Genomic DNA, 21,915 nt, shown 5'->3' on the forward strand with positions numbered 1-21,915 from the left:
TGTGTAAATAATATGTTTCCTGGCTTTATGGTTTTTCCGCATGATTTATGTTTATTCATATGTATCATAACCTAACACATGGATCAACCTATCCAAAGCCGAGGTAGATGTAGAGCCCAACGTCTCACGGCGCCTCTTCGTCCCTTGCCCCTGTTCAGGTTGGTTCCCCGCGAGATCCATGGAAGGGATTTCAGTCCGCTCAGCCGACGTGGGATCAGCTACAGCCGTGTCAGACTCCGTAAGGTCCACCACAACCTTAGGAGGAGTCTTCGAATCCTCATGAGGAATGGCAGCAACATCACCCGCTTCGGGAAGAATGGGCTGGGAAGCGCCCAAAACAACGTCGATTTCAAGCATCTCCACCTCACGAGTGATGTCCTAAACCATCGCACCCGAAGGAGTGGGCAACTTCAATGGAGAAGGCACAGCAGGCTCCTCAGTAAAGGGCTGATCCACGGGCGGTTCCGAAACCACCACAGTCTTCAACTTCTGCCCTGGCAAGGGCATGAGATCCAAGAGACTCTTCGGGGGAGGCATCTCCTCGATCACTTCCTGCAGAAAGCAAATCAGTAGAAGTTAGCTTCAGAGAAACAAAAGTGGAAAGCTTAGTCAAACCCAAGACCAGACCATACCTCCTCCGAAGCTCGAGAAGTCTTTTGCTTCTTCGGATGCAGAGAAGACTTCGCCGAAGTGCTACCTTTTCTCTTCCTCTTCTCTTAAGAAAAGGGGAAAACGAGCATCAGCACCCAAAGAGGAGCAAGGAAGAAAAAGAATAGAATGAAAAAGTAAAGTACCCGGGTCCTAGATAAAGAGATATCTAGCCGAGCCGGGGATGAAACTGAAAGAATGGCACGCAGCGCAGCGTCAGTCCCAGGACCCTAAAAAACGGGCCAGGTCCAAGACGTTAACCGGCGGCCAACGAAATTTAATAAAAGATGAAGCTAGACAGACAGAAGCCATACCAAATCAGAAGTTGTTTCAAGAGGACGAAGCACAACCCTCACAGGAATAGCTTCCGGCGAAGAAGCAGAATCGAAAGGATCAGCTCGAACTTCGCTGATCCGAGCAGCAGCAGCAGATGACAACACGTAATCCTTCAAGCGAGGCTTACGAGGATTCCCTTTCCCGAACTTGTATTCAGGAGCCAAGTCGTGAATGGTCCGTAGATCCAAGGAGATACCAAGGACCTCAAGATCGATATGGTCAAAACCGTACTCTGCGAAACAAATTATTCCCAAGTCAGTAATAAAACAAAGAAAAGAGGAAGCCAAACTCACTGAAACACGGTCCCAGCCGAAGGAAACCTACCCCTATCATATATCCTGCTGAGACCGGTTGCAGCTAGAATGGCCTCCCGAAAAATATAGTTGGGGTTCGGAAGCCAGCTTGCAGGAAGCTTGTAGTAATCCTCCCGAGCCAAGAACCACTGGAGGAGATCCATATAATTCTGACTCTTCCTGTTCGGAGGAGCCACCCCAGCTATATCAGGATCGGGCTTCACAAACCACTTCGGTGGATGATAGAAGTTCGGATGCTTCGGATCCGTAGGAACGCGAACGAGCAGCCACTCTGTTTTCCAATTATGATCGGAGCTGAGATAAGGATAGGCAGTGATGTAGTTAGGCTCGCCTTTCCTCCTGGACTTCTTGTTAACAATGGTCCACCAACCATACCCATCACCCTTGGAGGCATGGTTGAAGGCCAACTCATGAAGATCCCTAAAAACAGCCACGGAGCAAGGAAAGTTGATGAAGTCGCATACCCATCGGAATCCAATGATATGCCTCATTGATTTGGGGGTGAGTTGAGCCAAGCTGATGTTGTACGACACCAGAAGCTCAGAAATGAACGGATCCAAAGGAAAACGAAGACCATTCTCCAAATGGTGGGTGTACACAACAATAAAACCCCTCGGCGTGTGAGTCACCCGAGGACGCTCCTGGTCAGGAAGTTCGTACCAATACCCCAAAGCATGCTGAGCCCCGTATAACTCTTCGGCCTTCCGATGATAAGCTCTCTGCTTCGCCTCCACCAACCAACCACCGCTCACCGACTTGTCCAACAGGCCATCAAGTTGAGAACGCTCATGAAAGATCGGAGCAAGCTTGCCCTCCGGATCCGCCTCAGTCCAATGGACAAGATATTCAGGGTAAGACTGACGTTGACGCTCTCCCGAGAAGCCAGCCTTCTTGCCAGAGGCAACGCGATCAAACCTACCAGATCCACCAGCAACGCCATCTTTGGAAGCATCCCAACCCTGCGAAGGTTTCTTTGATCTCTCCGAAGGAGCCACATCTTCCCTCTCACTAGAGGAACCAACAACGAACTTACTCTTGCCCTTATTTTTAGCCATGGCCGGAATCCTAAACCTAGGGTTCAGATTGGGGGGTAGAAGAAAGAATGCGAAAAAGACAGAAATTCACAAACACATTACCTCCTTCCGAAGCGAATTCGCCGACAAAGCAAACGAACCGAGTTCCCGAGGATGAAGATCAACTAAGAGTCGTAGATCTGAAAGAATCGAAGGCTAGAGTCGCCAGAAAATAAAGAGAGGATTCATGTGAAAGAGAGAGAAAGTGAAATAAAGTTTGAAAGGAAAATTGCGTCAAATATTTATAGAGGAGGGAAGACGCACAAACTTCTTTCAAACCCACGATCTCCACTACTCAAAAACAAGTTCCAACACTTGTCATCAATTCGTGAATTCAAACGCCCCTTTTTGAAAAAAGAGAGGGAACTTTTGGACTTCTGACATTTGGAAACCCACCCATTTAATTCTAAATGGACCGGGTTTGGGGGGCATGTTGTTTGGGCTCCCAATTGGATACCAATTGGGCCACTAAGTCTAAAGCCCAATGGCTCAATACAACAACATCAAACCCATTTCTACTCAACATGGCTGGTCAGCCACCAACAAAGGCCCAAGGCCCAATAGCAATAAATGACCTATGGGCATTTATTACACAAACACTATAAATACGCCGCCAAGGCTCACACCTCAAGGTATGTCCAATTTACCGCCTTAAGACTACTCTTTAGAGAACTTCTCTCTAGAATCCGAGCATCGTTCTTACTTAGGCATCGGAGGGAATTTCCTCGGAAACACCCCCGAGGCTAGTAACTTAGTCATTGTGCAGGTGAATCCGGACACAACCCATTCAAGCAAGCAAGATCTTCAACACAAACAGAAAGGGCCTTCATTCGAAGCCCATTGTTTCAACACCGGAACATATGTTACAAAAATGAACCACTAGAATAAACAATTAAAAAGAAACATGCTCAAGTTATTACCTTGACCAATAATGCTCAAATTCTGCAATAATGTCCGTGTATTTCAACACACAGTTGAAAGCGTCATTAAAACCTTCCATTGATCTCAGCCCTTTGATATTCGTCTTAGCATTTTCCCCTATATGCCAAGTACATAATCGGTGCCTCGAATTTGGAAATATTTTTCCTGCTTTTTTCATAGATTTAGATTGATCTGTCATAATGGTATTTGGATGTTTCCCTCCCATAGACCTCAAAAATGTTTTGAACAACCATTCAAAAGACTCCCATTTCTCATTCACGATAAAACCAATGCCAAACATAACATTCTTGTTGTGATGGTTCATCCCCACAAAGGGACCACATATCATGTCGTATTTATTGGTACGATATGTAGTGTCATGTACCAAAAGATCTCCAAATGCACCATAATCAATCTTCACCCGGCCGTCTCGAAAGAAAAAACAATCAAGATAGCCTTCATCATCAACCTCAAAATCGTAATAAAAGTCCACCTCATTAGCCTTTCTAGCTTTGAAAATATTTAACAACTGTTTTATATCAAAACCATCAAGTCTCGTTTCTTTTTTTACCAGCTAACGCACCATAAGCATCACTCTTAAGGAACCCCACCAGCTTTGTTATTCAACACCCATACAACAAAAGCAACCGGGACACCATTTTCTGTCAAAGAGCTAAGCATAGCTAACTGTTCTTCCGTAACTATCCTATGTGACCTTATAAAATGTCTTTTGCTGAATGGAACTCTTCCATGATTATAAATCATATTGTGCTTGGTAACAATATAGAGGTCGGTTTTTTACCAACGTCAAATTGAATACTAGCCTTGCAACTAGTACGAAAATTCGTTTTCTTATATGTTGTGGGCTCAACACCACCTTTATTCTTGAAACCAGCATACGAGCAAAGGAAGAAACATTGCCTGACTGTTTTATCAGCTCTTAAAGATCTCTTACCCTTCCAGTTCCAAACCCCTACCTAAACGCATAATCATTATATAATGTGTAAGCGTCTTCGTCACTCTTCACCCTTGAATGTAATAGTTCAGAATTTTCTGCTTCTTCAAATCCTACGAATACACACAATAATAACACCATTATAATCTTAAAATAGGAATACACAAATCCTACGTATTACTAAAATATGAAACGCAACAATAAGATGACACCTTGCCATACATTATACATGAACCTGCATCGTAGTTTATGACAAGGTGTTCTTCTTCTTAGTATGATATGTTCTTTATATATCTAGTAAATGTTCGTTGTGATGTGAAAATTATGGAAGCAAAATTTACCATAGTAACATGTAGAGTATTATGACACGGTTTTCTTTTTCTTAGTAGGCTATGTTCTTTATATATCCAGTAAATGTTCGTTGTGAGATGAAAATATTATGGAAGCCCAATTTACCTCTAGGCAATTATAATAGTAGTACCTTTGTTTTTGTCAACAAATTCATCGGTTTGATCTTCAGTATCATCGTAATCACCATTTCCATGAACATCATCTAGTTCCTTAAAGCTTGAACTTGCCATTGCCGTTTACTTTCTTATTTGTTTCAGTAACCACTATATGAGAGAAAAACATGGGAGAATGGGATACTGATGAGTAATGTACGCATAGAGATTAGTTTGTTAGATTTCCAAACATTTAGGGCGTAACAAATCTGCAACCATTTTATTAATTAATTTTTTTGAATTTAAAAAATGTGGTTGTTGGTTGTTGTTTTTTTGTTAGATTCCAAATATCTAGGGTGCAAGCAATCTGGAGTTGTTGTTTAATTTCGTTTTTTATAAATTTTATTATTTTATTATTTTTAATTCACAAACAAGCAAAACGACATAGTTTTGGAGAGGGTGCACGTAGAGGATTGTGCACCCTAGTCCACCATTTAAATTGCGACTCTGTAGCAATCAATTAGATTAGCCACGTGGATATTCAGAAACAATTATTTGCCAATTTGGTTAAAAAATATTTAACTCAAATATTTATCCTTTAAAGCTAATGTGTGAACGTACTCATTTAATACGCAACGTTCATCCTACTACGTATAATATATTTTATATGTTTAATATGATAGTTTGACCAAAATATTTGATATGCATACTATGTTAATTTGACCAAAATATTGAGTAAATATATTTTCTATTATTGATATGACGATTTGACTAAAATATTACCAAAACCGTCTAATACGATCATATTCTATAATCATATACCTAAATAGTTTATACAAAATGAGAGAAAATTAAAATATATATAAAAAAAAAGTAAATACTCCCTCTGTTCCATAACGTTCCTCACTTTTCCATTATCTGCGGTCTTCAATGCACTACTTTGACCATTAATAGTTTAAATTTTGCATTAATAAAAATTATAATAAATGATATTTAGAAAATTTATATTGAAATGAATCTAATGATATCCCACAAGTTAATATTTTTACTATTAATTACGGTCAAAAATTTTAAACTTTGACCATATATGAATAGTAAACATGAGGAACATTATGGAACAGAAGGGGTATGATTTTTTTTAGGAAAAGGGTTTTTGGCGGGAAAATGTTGCACCTTGAAGTGATATGTGTCATTCCTGGTGTATGTTTTAGTATATATATATATATATATATATATATATATATATATATATATATATATATATATATATATATATATATATATATATATATATATATATATATATATATATATATATATATATATATATATATATATATTAAAAACAAATCAATTGGGAAATGGTTCAACTACTCCATCTATTCCATAATGATGTTCCAATTTCTATTTTTCACGTTTGTCAATACATGTTTTATATCATTTGGATCAACTCCAATGGTAAACTTATTTGACAATTAGCTTGTTATGCCATATAAGATTTCAAGCTATTTTATTTTCTAGCTAATTTGTACTCCAATGGCTAGCAACTAGCTTGCCATTTAAATTGGTCTCACTTGTCAATTAATTATTTGACAATTTTTAACAACTATTTATCAAGAAATTGGCTTAACTAAGCCAATTTGCTTGGCCACTCCAATTCTCTAGCTATTAGCTTGAAACTTTTATAAATTGCAAGCTACTCCCTGGCTACAACCATTGGAGTTTCTCTTATATCTCTTATTCCGGGAATGAAACAAGTAGCTAGGCTCGGATGAGGCTTAATCGATGGATGAGAAAGACCTTGTTTGTAATAGTTGATGGGATTGAATGTACCTACACACGAGATGAAGTAACTAGCCTCGAGGGTGGATTCGAGGAAAGTTAACCGGAAAAATAGATGTTCTGGTCAGACTCATCAACAAGTCTCTTCCATTCTTCCAGCTGCTCAAAGGAGCAAAGAATTCAAATGGGGAGAAGAGTAGAAATAAAAAATCCACATTAGTAAAAATCACCTCAAGAGCCTTCAACAATTGTCAGACTAGAGCCAAATGATGTGCTAAAACTATATGTCCCGTCCTCGAGAAACACAGTAGCAACTGCTTTAGTCCTGGAGAAAAACCTATTCAGCAGCCACTATACTTCGTCATCCATGTGCTGAGCGAAGCACAACATCGATATCTTTCGATTGAAAAATGACATTCACAATTATGATAGCAGCTAGAAAATTGAAACCATATTTTGATTCTCATAAAGTGCAGGTCCTGACAGATAAGCCAATAGAGAAATCATTACATAGGCTAGACACTTCGAGACTGTTAAAATAAGCAGTTGAACTATCTATGTATGCCATAGATTACAAGCCCATGACTGCGATAAAAGCACATGCCTTAACCAATTTCATAGCAGAGACATCATATGAGGAAGAAGTGCATGGAACCCCTAGGAACATGGAACATATCAGTAGATGGTTCGACATTATTTACTGGCTCTAGAGTTGGGATTAAAATGACACCCCATAGGGCATTGTGTTTGAATATGCCCTAAAATTCAAATTCAAATTCAAATTCAAAGCCTCCGACAATGAAGCAGAATATGAAGCAACAATTGTAGCAATCCAAATGTGCATAGTAGATGCAAAAAAAAAAAAACATACTCGAGACATACATATTCCCAATTGGTCGCTTAGCTCCCTCTGTCCCTTTTTGTTTCCCCCATAGCCAAAATTCACTTTAAAAACTCGGTGTAAAATTTGTACATGGGTTAATAAAATGGGTCTATGGGGAGATAAAGAGACCAAATGGAAATATTTACCATTTAAAATGTAGAGCTCTGTAGTAAAAATGGCATTGTAAACCAAAGAGACTGTGAAGATAATACTTTTTCGGATCAATTCATTGTTGAACCTATGTGTTAATACGGAGTACATGTACGAGGAAGCCAAAATCGTAGGCTGTTATGTTTTTGTAAAAACATAACAGCAAAAAAAATCAATGAAATGGTACATCTTTTGATCGAAATGGTACATCTTTTGATCGAAATGGTACTCTGTTTTTAATGAAATGATACTCTTTTTAACGAAATGGCACTATGTTTAACAAAATGGTACTCTTTTTTAATGAAATGATACTCTTTTTTAAATAAATGGTACATATTTAACATTGTGATGTGTTTGCTCACACATCACAACATGCCGCCTCGCCGACCTCGTACATGTACACACCAAGCACACGAGTGTAAAATAAACAAAAGAAATAAGGCCAGTAGACTGATTAGTAGTCAAGCCAAAATATTGTGTGTGTGAGTGTGACTGTGTTCATACATGTTCACACCAAACTTTGCCGCAATAATAAAGACTGTGGTCACTGAATGCTGAAACCGCGTGGAATTGCTACTACCAAAAACACAATATCCCCCGGTCCTAGAGCTGTCAAAATGGTTACTCAAGTCGGGTCTAAGTCTGGTCATCTCGGGTCTCGGGTCATGATCTGGTCGGGTCGTGTCGGGTCATTTTATCACCGGGTGCAGATCGGGTTCGGGTCGGGTTCGGTCAGGTTGAAAATTTGTCGGGTTATTTTTCCATTTCGGTATAGGTCGGGTTCGGTTCGAGTTCGGGTCGGGTCTTTTTCTAATCGGGTACAATTACGGGTTCGGGTCTTAACGAGTCGCGTCAAGTTCGAATCGGATAATTACCGGGTTGGTTAAAATTCAGGTCGGATTCACTATAGAACACGGGTTAAGACCGGGTCGATAGCTATCAGAATTAGTCAAGTTTTAAGCTTATAATTAACTTTTATAAATTTAGTTAAATTTGGTTTAACGCTTTTCACTTGTTCTAGATTAGGTAATTATAAAAAATATATTAACTTGATTTAAGTTATTATTTAGTTAGGTCAATGACAAACCGGGTTGTCAACAGGTCGCGTAAATTCAGATAACGGGTTGTCGCGAATTTAGTCAATAACAGGTTTCATCGGGTTATAATCGGTTTCGGGTTAACATCAGGTCGGGTGTTGAATCGGGTTCGGGTCATTTTACGGTCGGGTATCAGGTTCGGGTCCGGGTCATGCATTAACGGGTCAAAATCGGTCGTCGGTTTTAACGGGTTGGATACGGTCGGGTTACGGGTTTCCTATTTTAACAAAATTTCGGGTCTCGGGTCGGGATCGGGTCCTTAAAAATACAGGTCGGTTCAGGTCGGTTTCTCGGGTCGGGTCAGTTTTTGACAGCTATACCCGGTCCCCTTCAAAAGCCCTGACATTCATTATTCGTTTTTCATTTTTCATTTTTCATTTTTCATTTATACGGAGTACAAATCTTTTTCAATCCTTTCTTCACTACTCAGTAATCAGTAAATCCTTTAGGTATGTCTTATTACCTGTTTCCATATGCAACCCACCTCATTCTATTGGGATTTCGGATTCAACTTTGGTAACAACTAGGTTGGGTTTAATGCTTTGGTACTATTGTTACTTGTTGGTAATTTCATTGATGTTTCAAAACTGAAATGATCTCCAAACATTTCACACTGCAAAGTTGGTAATTTTCTCTTCATTTCTCTCCTACTTAAATCTTCAATGGAAGAAGCTAGGTACTTCACTTTCAGTTGCACCATTTTTATGTTATTTTTTATTCCTGTTTTATTTCAAACCGCGTTTTCTTTGACTTCTGATGAAAATGCTTTAACTTCACTTTTTGCAAACTGGGTGGTTCCTAATTCAGTAAAACTTAACTGGGTTTCTTCCAATTCTAGCCCATGTTCATGGGTTGGTATTCAATGTGACAAAACCCATCATGTAGTTTCTCTCAGCTTGTCAAATTTTAGCATTTCCGGGGTTTTAGGTGCAGAAATTGGTGAATTGTCTCATTTGAAATCTATTGATCTTAGTTTTAACAACATTTCCGGTACAATTCCTGCTGATATTTCCAATTGTAGTCTTCTTCGGTCTTTGGACCTTTCAAACAACCATTTGAGTGGTGAAATTCCTGAAACCTTGGGAAATTTGCATAAGTTGAGGGTTCTTAGCTTGTATAACAACTTTTTAACATCCTGGATTCCGGAATCATTGTTTGGGATTTCACATTTGCAATCACTCTTTCTGAGTGATAACCAGCTCAGGGGCTCAATTCCTTCCAATATAGGAAATGCCAGTGAACTTGTTTCTCTTTATCTTTATGGAAATCAGTTATCTGGAATAATACCTTCTTCTTTAGGAGATTGTACCGCCCTTACAGAAGTCTTATTGAGTGATAATCAACTTGTAGGTTTACTGCCTGAGAGTCTAAATAACCTTGAAAATTTGAGCTATCTAGATGTCAGCTCAAACAGCTTGGAAGGTTCCATTCCTATAGGTTCAGGTTCAGGTAGCTGTGAGAATTTGCAAGGAATTGTTTTGTCGTTTAATAAATTTGGTGGTGTTATTCCTCATGGTTTGGGTAACTGCAGCAATATGGAGCTGTTTTCTGTAGTGAATAACCACTTGACAGGAAACATCCCAGCTTCATTAGGTCGGCTTTCCAAGCTTTCTGAACTTTACCTTTCAGAGAACTTTCTGTCAGGGAAGATACCGCCAGAACTTGGGAACTGCGAATCTTTGACCAAGTTACACCTCAAAGAGAACAAACTTGTGGGTGAGATTCCAACTGAACTTGGGTTTCTAAGTAAATTAAGCAACCTTGAATTATTTAATAATCGACTCACAGGAGAGTTTCCACTCAGCATTTGGAAAATTCAGACCCTTGAGCATGTTATGATTTATGGTAACAGCTTATCAGGAGAGCTGCCTCAGGAACTGACAGAGCTGATGAACCTCAAGAATATCTCTTTACATGAGAACCATTTTTCCGGGGTCATACCACGAGGTTTGGGGATCAATAGTAGTTTGGTGCAGGTTGAATTCACAAACAACAAATTCAGTGGCGAAATTCCTCCTCACCTTTGTTTTGGTAAACAGCTCAAGGTTCTTAACATGGGTCAAAATATGCTTAGTGGTGGTGTACCTCCTGACATTGGAAGTTGCTCAAGTTTGACTAGGTTGAGACTTAATCAAAATAAGCTCACAGGAATGCTACCTGAATTTTCCGAGAATCACAACCTCCTTTTTATGGACTTGAGTGAAAATAATATTCGTGGGAAAGTGCCGCCGAGCCTTGGGAACTGTCGTAATATCACCGCAATCAATTTGTCATTGAACAACCTTACTGGATTTTTGCCACCAGAGCTTGGAAACTTGACAAATCTTCAAGCAGTAAACCTATCTCGCAATTGTTTAGGAGGACCATTGCCACCTCAACTTGGGAATTGGAATAATTTGCTTCAGTTTGATATGGCTTTCAATTCCTTGAATGGATCTATTCCATCAACTCTTAGAAGCTGGACACTCTTATCTACCTTGAATCTAAGAGAGAACAGTCTTAGTGGAGATGTTCCTTCATTTTTATCCGAACTCCAAATGCTCTCAGAACTTCAACTTGGTGGCAATCTATTACAAGGAGAAATTCCTTCTACAATTGGTTTGTTGACGAATTTAAAATACGCTTTGAATCTTAGTAACAATAAGCTAACTGGTGAATTGCCTTCTAGTCTGGGGGCATTGGCCAATCTACAGCAGCTGGATGTGTCTCACAACAATTTATCAGGATCCTTGTCAACTCTTGGTAATATACCTTCTTTGGTTGAGGTTGATGTCTCATACAATTTGTTCTCTGGTCCGATACCCTCCACACTAATGAACCTGTTGAATAAATCACCATCATCGTTCTTCGGAAATTCTCAACTTTGTGTTGACTGCTCTCATGTCACTGATTCTAACTGTACAGCACAAAGATACATTATGCCATCATGTGATGATGGGATAGGGAGTAAAAATCATAGGAGTGGCTTTGACAGTATTCACATTGCAATAATAGCTCTTGGGTCATCTCTTTTTGTTGTGCTTCTTGCCCTTTTCGTTTACTTTATCTGTGTCAGAGGCCGAGGAGGAGGACAGAAAGAAGATGTTGAATTGTCAAATCAGGAAGGTACGTCCTTCCTGCTCAACAAAATAATGGAGGCTACTGAAAATCTGAATGAAAAATACATCATCGGGAGAGGAGCTCATGGAACTGTCTACAAAGCCTCCTTGGGTCCAGAAAAAATATATGCTGTCAAGAAGCTTGATTTTGGTGGTTCAAATGAGAGTATGATTAGAGAAGTGCAGACACTAGGGAAGATCAGGCATAGAAATTTAGTCAAATTGGAAGGTTTTTGGTTGAGGAAGGGTTATGGACTGATACTGTATGATTACATGGAAAATGGAAGCCTTCGTGATGTTCTACAGCAGACAGATCCTCCATGGGATGTTCGATACAAAATAGCTCTTGGAATGGCCCAAGGATTGGCATACCTCCATTTTGATTGTATTCCTGCTATCATACACCGTGATATTAAACCTGAAAACATACTCTTGGACTCTGATATGGAGCCTCACATCTCAGACTTTGGCATTGCTAAGCTTTTAGATCAATCACCAATTTCAGCACAATCTCTTGCAGTTCCTGGAACAACCGGCTATATTGCACCAGGTACCGCTTCTAGTCTAGTCTGCTGCTTTTCCTCCTTTATATATTGGACTGGTTATCATGTTGCTCGTTATAGATAGAAGCTGCAATTTATATTTATCTGAAATAAGTTATTTTATTTTATAAATTTTTAAGCAAATACGTGAGCTAAAAAATAGAACTTGTTTACCATACTTCTTCTGCAGAAAATGCCTTTGCAACAAAAAGGAGTAATCAGTCAGATGTATATAGCTATGGGGTGGTAATGCTTGAACTGTTAACCAGAAAGAAAGCAGTAGATGCATCATTTCCTGAGGGGATGGATTTAGTCGGATGGGTCAGGTCAGCTTTGGAGTGTTCTGAGCCAAACGATCATGTGATTGATGAAACTCTACGGGAGGAATATCTAGATTCAAAGATCATGGAACAAGTACTTGACGTACTTTCCATAGCTCTGAGATGCACAGAAAGGGAACCGGGCAAAAGACCGACCATGAGAGGTGTTGTGAAGCAGTTAGAGGACATCAATCCTGCTGCAAGAGGGAAGAGATCTTAGAAGATTCTCTCAGGTTTCTCTCTTCTAACTTAATTTCCTATGTTGTTTTGGACTACAATGTAGATCCCACCCTTCTGTTTATTTCATGCATCCTATGTTGACCACTATTGTCATAGAAGAAAAGCTCAACTCTTGTTTGATCTTATATATGATGACTTGCTAGTGTTGTTACTCGTCGATGCACAATTATGCATCTACCTTGCTTCTTTGTTTAGTGGTGTAAACCCTCCATTCATTCTATTTCAGCACATACTACTTTGGTTTAAAAGAAAACATATTAAACTTAATGTCATCTTAACAGAGAACTTATTCAAACCAAACTCACTTGCTGCATTAATATTGTAATCAAACAAGGACCTTACGTTCTTACATATATTTATGAAGTTGCTTTCAACTCGAGATCATATATCAAACCGTTTTTTTTTCTGTTGGGGTGGGGGGCTAAGGGGCACTAGTTCCTGAAATACTGTTACCAATATATAAATATAGGGAGTAAAACCCTGAGGTGGCTTTGCATATGCAAAGCAGGGTTGGTCTGAATGTCAGAAGCCAGCCTTTATTTTAGAATCTGTTCCTGCATGTACGGTTGAAGTTTCCTAGAGTTTTAGGAACACAAACTCTTCGACTGCCTGAACTTGTCCAATCTTGCTGAGGGCATCCTCTTGAGGTTCTTCATCGACACCAATTGCCATTATAGCCTTGTGCTTCTTACTAGTCCTCCCAACACTCATAAAGTTAACATTGACATTATTATCAGCTAGAATGTTCCCTACTTTGCCAATCATGCCTGGTTGATCAACCTGCCTGCAAAGGATAATGTTCCCTTCAAGACTTACATCCACAGCAAAAGACCCAACACGGGTCAAATGGGGAATCCCGTCCTTAACTTTTCCTTCGATGCTTATATCCCCCTTTTCCGAGATGGTACTCTCGAATTTGGACTGTACATTTGGGATCTGAATTTGGAGTGAGTGGATTGGATTCTCATGAGATGAGTCTGCAGAAACTCGCTCCTCAGTAATTCGAAGACCCTTCTGTTTGGCAGTGAAGTCTGCATTGACAAGGTTGATGTGCATATCAGAGATGGGTTCAATGATACCTTTGGTGATCATTGCTCTGAGGAGTCTAGTATCAAGGTCATCTGGGCCTCTTGCTGATCTGTAAGACACTTTGATTGTCTGGATACCGCTTCCTCCAGCCACCAACTGTACTGCTAGTCTGCCTAGCTTCTCAGCTAACTGGATATAAGGAGCTAGTTCTGATAAAACCTCAGCAGGTACCATTGGCGCGTTGACTGCAGTTGCAGAGAGTTCACCTTTCAATGCTCCAGTAACAGCCTCTGCTATCTCAATAGCCACTCCTTCCTGATGAATTAATTTCAGGTAAAGAATTAATCAAGTGTGAAACTGGAATCTGGATTGGTTACAAAAAAAAAAGAGTAATTAATAAACCTGAGCTTCTTTGGTACTGGCTCCAAGATGAGGTGTGACAGTGACGTTTTGATGCTGTACCAATTTGCTATCCTTAGAAGGGGGTTCCTCTGAGAAAACATCAAGTGCTGCCTGGGCAACAATGCCAGTGTCGAGAGCCCTAATCAAAGCATCTTCGTCAATAACACCACCCCTAGCAACATTAACGAGGCGTACACCTTTCTTCATCTTAGAAAAGGTGGTGTCATTGAAGACTTTCTTAGTTGCCGGAGTAAGAGGCATATGTAAGGAGACAAAGTCAGCAGTGGAGATGGCCTGGTCGAAAGAAACCAATTCAACACCAACTGCACGTGCTCTGTCTGCCGGAGCATAAGGATCATGAGCAATCACATGCATTCCCAGTCCTTTAGCTCTTCTAGCAACTTCTGATCCTACCTTCCCAAATCCCATTATAGCCAAAGTCTTCCCCACCAGAGACACTCCTACATACTTGCTTCTTCCCCATTTCCCTGCACATTCATCATCATTTCTTTTAAGAAACAACCTACTCCGTGTCATACAATAAGGTATCATGTCAAAATTTTAGGAACCCAACCTGTTGCAACAGGTTCCTTAAAATGGAACCGAAATCGGAACCTGTTGCAACGGGTTCCTCAAAATGAGAACCTTAACTTGTTCCTAGAGGTTTCGATTTATGGTACCTTGCCATTTCAAAAAATTAAATAAATTATTGGTAATTTATTGGAAAATAGTCTATTTTATGGTTTGGGCTTTCATTGTTTTATTGTTTGGCCTTAAATTGTAATTCAATATTTTTATTTTCCAAAAATTAGCTTCGATTGTTTTATACTTTGGGCACATGAAGCATTTTTTTATGGCCCATCCCTTATTTAGGGTACGTCATTCGTGTTTACGAGATACCTATTCTGAAAATTTGGGAACCAGAACTTGTTGTAATTCCCAATTTTGTTATCTAGAACCGCGGGTTCCTTAAAGGTTCTGATTTTGATTAGGGTACCCTAACTTTTTGCACACCCCTACTTGCAATAGGTGATTTAACACACTTGACTTGTCAGAGACTAGTTTGACCATAATTAAATACGAAGTACAATTATACATTAATAAAAAATTAGGTAAAATTGACAAAAACCACCTTTTAAATGAGTGATTTTGCAAGAAACTACCTTAAATAAAATTGCGAGGAGAAACGTAATTTATGCATTTTTATGTGAGAGACCAACTTTTGTCGAATTTTGACAGTTCACTCGGTTTTAAGGTGTTGACTATGCATATGTCATCCCAAAATTTGTCAAAAAACACGTTTTTTTAAAAAAATGTGAAAACCACCTTTCAAAAATAATTGCGAGAAGAAACCTTATTTGTAACATTTTTTGCTGAATTTTAGTTTCACTTAAATAGAGTTTTTTCCGACTTTTAAATTTTTGCCGACCGGTTAAGTTAAAAAAAAAATATATATATATATATATATATATATATATATATATATATATATATATATATATATATTGTAAATTATTTTGTATATTTTTATAGCCGTTACAAAAAAAAAATAGCTTATACCATGCGGAGATAAGTGGAACATAAGCCCATACAAAACTTAGTTTGTCATCAATTCACCTCCTAAATTTAAAAGTACGTGACATAAGAAATACTTCCACCGATTTAAAATAGTTGCGGTGCAACACTTTGTTTTTTCACTATTCACATAATTTATTTTGTTTATTTTTATGAACTATACTTTAGGAAAAACATATTCATGTGGGATCTTGTTAGATTCGTCTTATCATTATTCTTACAACCAATTATTACACATATACCCAAACAAACCAAGATTTCAATTTTCTTAATCTCCTCCCCGATTTCAACCGGGAAGAACTTTTTTACCTTTCTCTCTATACTTTCATTAATTTTTGTCAGGTGGTGAAAAATTATGTGAATTCATGAAAAATAAGAAAACGGGGTAAGAGAAAATAGTTAAGTACATGAAATAGTAGAAAAATAGAATATATTAGAAATATTACCGTTATTGTGGTGCCCCCTTGACATTTTAATTTATTTTTCAATTTTCAGGTAATAAAAAATAAGTTTTAAACTTTTTTTTAGGTGGTAAAATACAAGTTTTAGTTTTTTAAATGATAAAAAATAATGTTTTGATTTTTTTAGTTGGTAAAAAACAATTTGTCCTAAAATTAATAGGAGTATATAAATGGTGTAATAGTGAAACTGTTACTGCTGGGATGACTAGATACAGAAAACAAGTAGGAGCAGCACAATAATTAAAAACTGACAAGATCTAGTTTTCCTCGTGCCTCCAAATTTAAGATCTAACCACCATATTCAGTCTACAGAACAACAATACTGCTTTAGTTCAATGTTACACACAACTTGATAGCTGATGGGCCACATTTTTCGACCAAAAATAAGAAAGGGCCACACTAGCCATTATTATGCTATGAGAATAACTCATTAGTGGTGAACAAAACCGATTAGACTCCATTTGATTGGATTTAAAACATTTTCAAAATGATTTTCATGGAAAATAATTTACAATGTAAAATTTCAAAATTAGTTCCATGTTTATGAAACACAAGGAAAATAAAAGGGAAAGAAAGCAAGTAGTGAGAGGAGTATACAAGAGATAAGAAAAAGGAAGGAGAACAGTTTTCCCTTCATTTTGAAGGGAAAATGGTTTTACACTCATTTGCAAATCAAACAATGTAAAATTGATAATAGAGGAAAGTTATTTTTCGAAACAATATTTTACACCCTATTAAACGAAACCTTAGTGATGAATGAAGCGAGCGAAGCATTCTAGCAATTTCCTTGTTGTGGGTCTCAGTCTCAGTCTCACTTATTTCCTATCGGATGAGTCTAAATCTCCGGTTCTATAATTTTTGTATTATGTGCATAAGTATTCGTTTTCATTTTAAAGTTAAGTTAGTATAAACCAACGCAATAAAATGGCCCACAAATTAATATCTCTAATAATCGAAAGGTAAATTTTAAAAAACTTAATTTTCTCAAAATATACACTAATACAAGTATAATAAGAGTAAAAATATAAATCATTAAAAATAATCAAAGTAGATTATACGAATAGTGAAAAAAATAATATTGTAACTAGTTTGAAACGAAAAAAAATACTGCTATAACAGTATAACGGGGTTACCTTTTTCTTTTCTTTTCTTTTGAAGGGATGGGGGTTAGGGATGGCAATTCAGTCCGAGTCCGATCCGAGTCCGATCCGATCCGTTGAAAAAAGTCCGATCCAAGTCCGAAAAAATAAAATCCGAGTCCGTATCCGATAAAAAAAACTCCGAATCCGAATAGGAGTCGGATCGGATTCGGAGCCTGGACAGCATCCGAACCGACTCCGACCCGACTCCGACCCGCGTTCAAAACATATCACATGTATGGTATAAATAACTTAACCCTAATTTATTTCTATGTATTCTGCCGCTTTTCTTCAACTTTTCTATCTTTCTCCCTCATCTCCTTTCTCCCTCCTCAAGTTTGTATGGAGTTACAGATCATCTTCAACATTTTATCATATTCAACATTTTCTCCTCTTTATTCTCTCTGAATATTTCACTTAAAATTCAACAAATTTTGAAAAAGATAATCTCTCTCATCTTTTATGAAACAAAACCCAAAAACTCACAATACGGTGAAGAAAAACATCTCCGTTGTCTCGAGGCCGCGAACATATTGTCAGGTAGAAGTATAGATTGATTCAAGACGAGAAGCGGCGGGCGGTGGTTCATGTCAGATTTTTGGGGTGCGATTATTTTGTTCAGTTTCATATTCAAACTCTTTACAATTTGTTACTTAATAAAATATTATGCTTTATATATTACTAAATCAACTCATACAAATTTGATTTTACCTCGTATATAAAGTAGCAACATACTTGTATTTATTATCATTAATAAAAGATTCAAGTTTTTATTACTTGAATTACTTCACTTTGTAGTACTGGATTTACCCCAATTCGTATATTGCTGGATCTGGGATCTACATGAGTTCGCTTTATTTTTTGTTTGTTTAAGTTGAGGCTGAAATTTTGGACTCGGTATGGAGGTCCGATTTAAGTCGGACGCGGACTCGGATCTGGATCTCCAAATATACATTCGGAGTCGGACTCAGAGGATGTCTATTCGGAGTCGGACTCGGATTCGGACCTAAATTTTAGGTCCGTTTATGAATCGGATCGGATTCGGATCCTATAGGGTCCGATCCGAGTCCGATCCATTGCCATTCCTAATGGGGGTACCTAAAATAAAGGAGTTGATCCACATATAATAACATAAAACTGCCCTTTATAATTCCTTTTTTTCCAACCAAGTCTAGTTGTTGATTTTTCTTTCCTTTTTCATGGGAGATGTTTCAATTCTTTTTCGGATAACTTGCTTTCGTCCTTTTTTATTGTTCCATAAATCACATGAAGTATTTTACTTTATTAAAATTTGGGTATAAATTATGTTTATAAGTAAATAAAATAGGTAATGACAGAGCCAATTGGTAAAATATGGGGTCAATTGACCCCACTTGAATTTACTAATTTAGGAAACTCTCACTAATATTATTTCTAAATGCGGCACTAAAAATGGGTCAATAAGGAGAGAGATAAAAAAAAAGAATGCATGTGAGAAAATTTTCTATTTAAGCCATGTGGCAAAGCAACAAACCCATGGTGTGTTCTCTTTCACCTGAATGTATTTCATTTACTTCCTCCGTTTCGGAAATATCGCACCATTTATTTTTTACACTATTCACACTACGATTTTGAGCATTTTTTGTGATTCGTACATAAGGAAATTTTAGACTCGAATCGATATATATATATATTCTAAATATTAATTTTTTATAATTTTTACTTGCACATGATTTGAGGTATTAAGAGTCAAAGTAATGATTAGAGAAGTAAAAGTCAACCATGGTGCGATATTTTCGAAACGGAGGAAGTATATGATATTCTCTTATCTTATTGGCTTTGAACTTATCTTATATTATATATTATACATTCATTTCATATGATTTTTACATTTACTATTTGCATGAAATATTAAGATAAAAGAGGAAGAATTTGTAAAAAAATGTGGATAAATATGATTAAATGTGGATAAAGTAAGACAAATGTGTAAAAGGTGGGTGAGTGTATAAAAACGAATCAAGTAAGAAAAATTGAGTGAAAACTTGTAAATATTGTCGGTTAAGAGGAGTAACATAGTAAATTTTCAGAATATATTAACATATAAGTAATTATTTCACTAATCTCATTTTATGTTAAGTCCAAATAATGAGTTGGTATATATTAGAGATTTTGCCCAAAATTACCAATATAGGAGTACTAAACAATTATGAGTCTATGACATATATCTAAATGACATGTTTAAGAAGCTAAATGTGTAATTTTCAGTCATGTAATACATCCTTGTACGGAATACTCCGTAATAGCAATCAACACATAATTATATGTTAATTTTTCTTTTTTATAATATCAACAAAAAATTATGTGATAGATTCCAACTTTTTAAATTTGTTCGAGGACATTTTTGACGAGATTTAGGACAATACTTCGTATTAAACATAGCTATAAAGAGGAAAAAAAATATTACTCCGTATTAATTAGAAACACACACATTTAGTGAAACTTTAGTCATCGATGTCTAGTTTTGAATAATTTCCAATTTGATGCTGAGTACCACTTTAAAATATATCTTACCATCATACTTGTACAAATGCCTTTTTCTTAGGAAAACTTATGGAAAAGGCCTAAGGAGTAAGGACCACATTTAACAAATTTGTTTTTGTGTTATTTAGACGGGGACAAATTTATTTTGTTTTTATCATTACTCGTATTATTTTTTTCCCCTTCTAACAACATTACTCCCCTAAAATTACAATTTATGATAATTAATTATTTAAGACTACATATCAAAATAAATCTAACAAAATTTCACATAATTTTTTTTCCTTATATACTTACTCTGATTTTTAATAATCGCAACGTTTGTTATTTTTACTTTATTCACCTATTATACTTTGATCATTGTTGGTGATTTATACGTAAGATAAAACATAGTCATGTGTGATCTTTTTAGATTTGTCTTAATATGTATTTTCAAAATATGAACTTAAAGGGAATTAAAGATATTAATGATCAAAATTGTGCATTAGCATACGTAAAAGTGATAAACGTTACGAGTAAAAATGATTAGAGAAAGTATTAATTAGTGGATAATCATAGTCAACAATTTTTGACCCTTTGACTGAGATATTCCATATGGCTACATAAGAAATAGGAAGGATTATTATTATTATTATTATTACTCCCTCCGTATTTAAATTAAAGATATATTTCTCATAATCAGTCGTATTTAATTAAAGGATACACTTTTTCTATTTTGCATTTTATAGTCCTCAGTTCTAATTATATTCTGGTCCTTAAACTTAATCACATCCTCTTTTTACTCTATTAAATAATTCACGCACTATCAATTTTTTATAATAAAATAATAACTCAATATCTCACTTTCATCTTATTTTAATAAATTTAACTCACATGCCTAAAATTAAGTGCCGATCAAACTGTATTTTTTAATTAAATACGGGGAGAGTATTATAACTATTATTATTATTATTGTTGTTGTTGTTATTATTTGCATCCCGAAAATGATTTATTACCAAACGACAAATAAAAAAAACGAAAGAAATGAAGAAAAAGAAAGAAAAGGTGTGATGTTATTGATACCAGCTTTCATAGAAGCATCAGCCTGAGCAACATTCCTCGCCATAGAAGTAAGCAACGCAATCCCATGCTCCGCCGCGGCAATCGTATTCGCCGTGGGTGCATTAACCACTAAACTGCCATACTCCGTCGCGGCCTGCAGATCAACATTGTCAATCCCAACACCAGCACGCCCCACCACTTTCAAGCCGCCCTTAGCCGCCTCAAACACCGCCCTGTTCACCTTCGTCCCACTTCTCACAATCAACGCATCGTACTGCGTGATCTTGTTGCAAAGATCCTCAGGAGTAAGGTCATACAGACAGTCTACATCACCAAACTCACGTAAAACAGAGAGCCCTGCTTCTCCGAGCTTCTCGGAGACCAGGATCATGGGACGGGTTTGTTTCTCACCTGTCCCATTACTACCAACCGACGGCTCTTTGGTTGTCGTCGATAAATCAATTGTGTTTGTGTTCAGGGCATTTTTTGTTACTACGCTATTCAGATGCTTTGATTTTTTCAAGGAGAGGTTAATCAAATTTTTTGAGGATGATTTTCTCACAAAATAACAGAGACTTGTATTATTATTTTCATGAAATAATGATAATTTTTTTGGTTGATTTTGGGCTACACTTGAGAAGATTGATGAAGTTTTAGCAGATGTAGCCATTTTTTTTGTTTTTTTTTTTGTTTTTTTTTGTTTTTGCTAATCTTTTTTCCCTCTAATGTATGATTTGAGGGGAGAAATAAAATGAAGGGAAATGAGGGAATTTCTGAATAGTTAAATGGGGTGAAAGGTGAGCTTTTAATTCTTTTTAATTCACCAACTTCTTAGAGATCTAATTTTGGGGATATTTTTTTTAAGGAGGGGTGAGGGTCCACATGTGGGATTAAAGAATGGTGATGGTTAAAAACTCGAGGGAGTGGGAATATTCTAACTTTAATTAGG

The 21,915-nt window shown here is 37.0% G+C and overlaps 2 protein-coding genes across 2 annotated transcripts; one reads left to right on the forward strand and one right to left on the reverse strand.

The window, feature by feature from the left end:
• The first annotated feature begins 8,984 nt into the window (after window positions 1–8,984).
• On the forward strand, window positions 8,985–12,975 carry LOC110785206 (receptor-like protein kinase). The gene is made up of 2 exons (XM_021989641.2): window positions 8,985–12,250; window positions 12,433–12,975. The coding sequence occupies exons 1-2, from the start codon at window positions 9,265–9,267 to the stop codon at window positions 12,780–12,782; spliced, it is 3,336 nt and encodes a 1,111-aa protein (XP_021845333.1). The 5' UTR covers window positions 8,985–9,264; the 3' UTR covers window positions 12,783–12,975.
• A 113-nt stretch (window positions 12,976–13,088) lies between these two features.
• On the reverse strand, window positions 13,089–21,786 carry LOC110779662 (D-3-phosphoglycerate dehydrogenase 2, chloroplastic). Its single transcript, XM_056836838.1, has 3 exons — window positions 20,988–21,786; window positions 14,234–14,721; window positions 13,089–14,146 (listed from the first exon to the last, which is right to left on the reverse strand). Exons 1-3 carry the CDS (start codon window positions 21,634–21,636, stop codon window positions 13,379–13,381), a joined length of 1,905 nt encoding a protein of 634 aa, XP_056692816.1. The 5' UTR covers window positions 21,637–21,786; the 3' UTR covers window positions 13,089–13,378.
• Between the last annotated feature and the right edge of the window lie 129 nt (window positions 21,787–21,915).

The sequence above is a fragment of the Spinacia oleracea genome, chromosome 2 (genome assembly GCF_020520425.1).
Source record: "Spinacia oleracea cultivar Varoflay chromosome 2, BTI_SOV_V1, whole genome shotgun sequence".
NCBI lineage: Eukaryota > Viridiplantae > Streptophyta > Magnoliopsida > Caryophyllales > Amaranthaceae > Spinacia > Spinacia oleracea.

What these genes read in the sequence shown, in the direction of transcription:
- LOC110779662 (XM_056836838.1), bottom strand. Translation starts at nt 21,636, where the DNA reads ATGGCTACATCTGCTAAAACTTCATCAATCTTCTCAAGTGTAGCCCAA. An exon ending in TGATGCTTCTATGAAAGCTG is followed by an intron (nt 14,722 to 20,987) that starts GTATCAATAACA and finishes ATGAATGTGCAG; the next exon opens with GGAAATGGGGAAGAAGCAAG. An exon ending in CCAGTACCAAAGAAGCTCAG is followed by an intron (nt 14,147 to 14,233) that starts GTTTATTAATTA and finishes TTAATTCATCAG; the next exon opens with GAAGGAGTGGCTATTGAGAT.
- LOC110785206 (XM_021989641.2), top strand. Translation starts at nt 9,265, where the DNA reads ATGGAAGAAGCTAGGTACTTCACTTTCAGTTGCACCATTTTTATGTTA. An exon ending in AACCGGCTATATTGCACCAG is followed by an intron (nt 12,251 to 12,432) that starts GTACCGCTTCTA and finishes CTTCTTCTGCAG; the next exon opens with AAAATGCCTTTGCAACAAAA.